The sequence below is a fragment of the Sphaeroforma arctica genome, assembly GCF_001186125.1.
Source record: "Sphaeroforma arctica JP610 unplaced genomic scaffold supercont1.58, whole genome shotgun sequence".
NCBI lineage: Eukaryota > Ichthyosporea > Ichthyophonida > Sphaeroforma > Sphaeroforma arctica.
This window is the reverse complement of record NW_014040500.1, coordinates 17,412-20,160: the sequence shown is the minus strand read 5'-3', so window position 1 is coordinate 20,160 and position 2,749 is coordinate 17,412. Positions and strand designations below refer to the sequence as shown.

The window sequence follows — 2,749 nt, the reverse complement described above, 5'->3', positions numbered from 1 at the left end:
GTATATAAGTTTATATGGTTTCCAGATTGCGTCCGAGCTCATATTTTATATATATTTTAGTTTATGTTTTCTCTCGTACACAAAATGTATGCTCACCGTACACACATAATATACAACTGTTTTTCTGGCAGCACAACTCATACGTGCACCGAGAAATGTGTGGTATATGAGTGCACATTTTTTAAGTAGAAATTGATTAATTGGGACCCAATTGTACTCGGTTAAAAATGAACGCCTCATATGATGTGGTTGAGGATCAACCCAACAAGAAGTAGGATAAACACGTGCGTATTTGACATATGGTTTCCGGTGTAGATCATCTTTACCACAGCCTCGGCCAAGTGAGTGAGCATCAATGCCCCTGAAACAACCACTTGAAGCTCATTCGTAACAGCAGTGAAATATCCAGTAGCATAAAGTGACGTCAAGCCTCCGTAGAACACCCAAATGCCGCAAATACGCATTATCACAGTCGACTTGTCTGATTTGATCGATGCGCTGGCTGGTACGTCGTCACTTTTCTTGGCCTGATCCGCCTTCGTCAACATCTCCGGTGCAAACATGAGTATTGGAGAGAACGCAAGGGTCACCAAGGAATGGTAAGCCAGCACAACCGATAGAATCTGCATGATTCGTCCAAAAAATATGTATTGCTAATGAATAGGGTTATTGTGATAAACAGATGGCCCCCTTTGCTTTATTTATATTCTCTCCCATACTCTCTCTCTCTCTTACACACACACACACGCGCGCGCGATTACACACATGTGGATCGCGGAACCACCCGAGGCCTGACCGCCCGAGGGAGGTGTCAGGCGTCTACACTACGAGTCTCTCTCTTTCTCTTGTAAGTAGAGAGAGTAGAGTAAAATAAGCCGCCTGAAAACATTTCAGACAAGGGCTAAAACTCGAAGAAGAAAAAATTTGTTATCTTTTGGGTTTCACATTCTATCATTCTATTTAAATATTTTTCGAGTTCTTTATACAAAAAAATGTGTGCATTTTTCACAGCCCCCACTGGGGCCAGGGGCCCTGGGCCAACTCCCCCCAGCTGCCCAGCATGAAGCAGTTAAGGGATTAAATATTTACCCTTCAAGGCAGTTCCACCTTCAACCCTTGTCTGCATTTTGTTTCTTTTAAAATAAATTAAAATAAAAAAAGAAGTCATTCAAGTCCTACCTCGAGCCCCAAGCCCTAGCCCCTAGGTCGTGACATTTTTGTTTTGTTTTAAACATTTTAAACAGAAAAGCCTGATATTTACATACATATTTACATACTGATATTTTAAATTTATGTCTTCCGTATTGGATAAAACTCTGACAATTTTCGATCTCGCTGTATTTTGTTTTATTTATAGAACTAATTTGCCCGTGAGTTCCTAAAAAGGCAAAAAATAAATAGCCATCACGATTGCCCGCAATTGCGGCACTGTGGGCTGTGGGCTGTAGACTTTGGGCAGTGTGGACTGTGGAGTGTGGCTCTGTGCCAGTCTGTGGACGGTGGTTGATGACTGGCTGGCGGCTGCCGTGGCTGGTTCATTGTTTGTATGTGTATCTTATATTGTAAATGTTGCTTGACGCCGCGGCCTGACGCCTGACGGCTCTATCATTTTGTTAAAACAAATACTAACTACACAATGTAAATAAAAATTTACCAGAGCTAGGTAAATGTTTGATTTGTTTTGTTTTGTCGTGGGTATTCCTCTTCCGGCTTTTGCTTAGACGTCTTCAGGTTCTTACTCGTCACTCATTACCGTATACCGAGTGATCGACCCTCTGTGATTGTCGGCTGTCCTCCCCTGAGTGAAGTCTGAGGCTCTAACTGTCTGACTCCGAATCTGAGAAGACTGGTCATGAGTGACATGACCCTCTCTCTACTCTCTAGTAGAGAAAGAGAAGACTTAAAATAACAAAATACAGGGGATCGAACAAACGTCCGAAGGACGGTCCTTTTATATTTGCTGTTTTATTTATTTTTTAACTTTTTGTTTTTGGTTTTTTTTTTGTTTTTGGTTGTTTTTAAAAAAGATGTTTAATTTAAAAGAAGGCTATGCAAAAATAAACCTCAAAAAACAAAAACAGTAAATACAAAAAGAAACAAAAGCAAAAGAGGACCCAAAGTGCCAGAGAGTGAGCTGTGAGAACTGAGAACTGAGACTCTGAGACTCTGAGACTCTGAGACTCTGAGACTCTGAGACTCTGAGACTCTGAGAGGTATGTGCGGCTTTTTTTTTATCACCGGGTTCATTTTTTGTCGATGTTTTTAGATGCCCCCGTGAGGCTGTGACATAGTGACCCTTTGTGATCCCTGTGTTGTATGTAAAGTTAAAAATATGGTTGACATCGTATATTTGGTTATTTTTTAATTTTTAAAAAGGGGTTCATTTATACAGTTCTGTCAAACTGTCTATTGTGTTATTATTATAAAACTATGTACACTATTTTTTTTACACAAAATAAATATATACATCTTCATCCCAATGACAATCTCTCTGAAGCTACGATGACATCCCGGCAAATGAGTATATAAAAGGATGTGATCATGATGAACATCAGCACATATTATCAAGAAGTGATTGCTTCTTAGTCCTACACGTTATTGAAAACTTATACCGTCACAAAAAGTGACTACGATGAGCACGGGTAGGTCTCTACTCATGATTGATGTTTGATGTACGTGTGCATGTTTAAATGTATATGTATATGTATATGTATATGTATATGTATATGTATATGTATATGTATATGTA

General features: G+C 39.5%; 2 protein-coding genes across 2 annotated transcripts in view; one reads left to right on the top strand and one right to left on the bottom strand.

The window, feature by feature from the left end:
* Nucleotides 1–740, bottom strand: SARC_01467 (hypothetical protein). Its single transcript, XM_014304797.1, has one exon. The coding sequence runs from the start codon at nucleotides 627–629 to the stop codon at nucleotides 237–239; it is 393 nt and encodes a 130-aa protein (XP_014160272.1). The 5' UTR covers nucleotides 630–740; the 3' UTR covers nucleotides 1–236.
* Nucleotides 741–2,554: 1,814 nt separating this feature from the next.
* Nucleotides 2,555–2,749, top strand: part of SARC_01466 (hypothetical protein) — a 3,879-nt gene continuing 3,684 nt past the window's right edge. Inside the window, exon 1 of the mRNA XM_014304796.1 lies at nucleotides 2,555–2,642. Coding sequence (XP_014160271.1) covers nucleotides 2,633–2,642 — 10 coding nt within the window. The 5' untranslated portion in view covers nucleotides 2,555–2,632. The remainder of the gene's footprint in view (nucleotides 2,643–2,749) is intronic.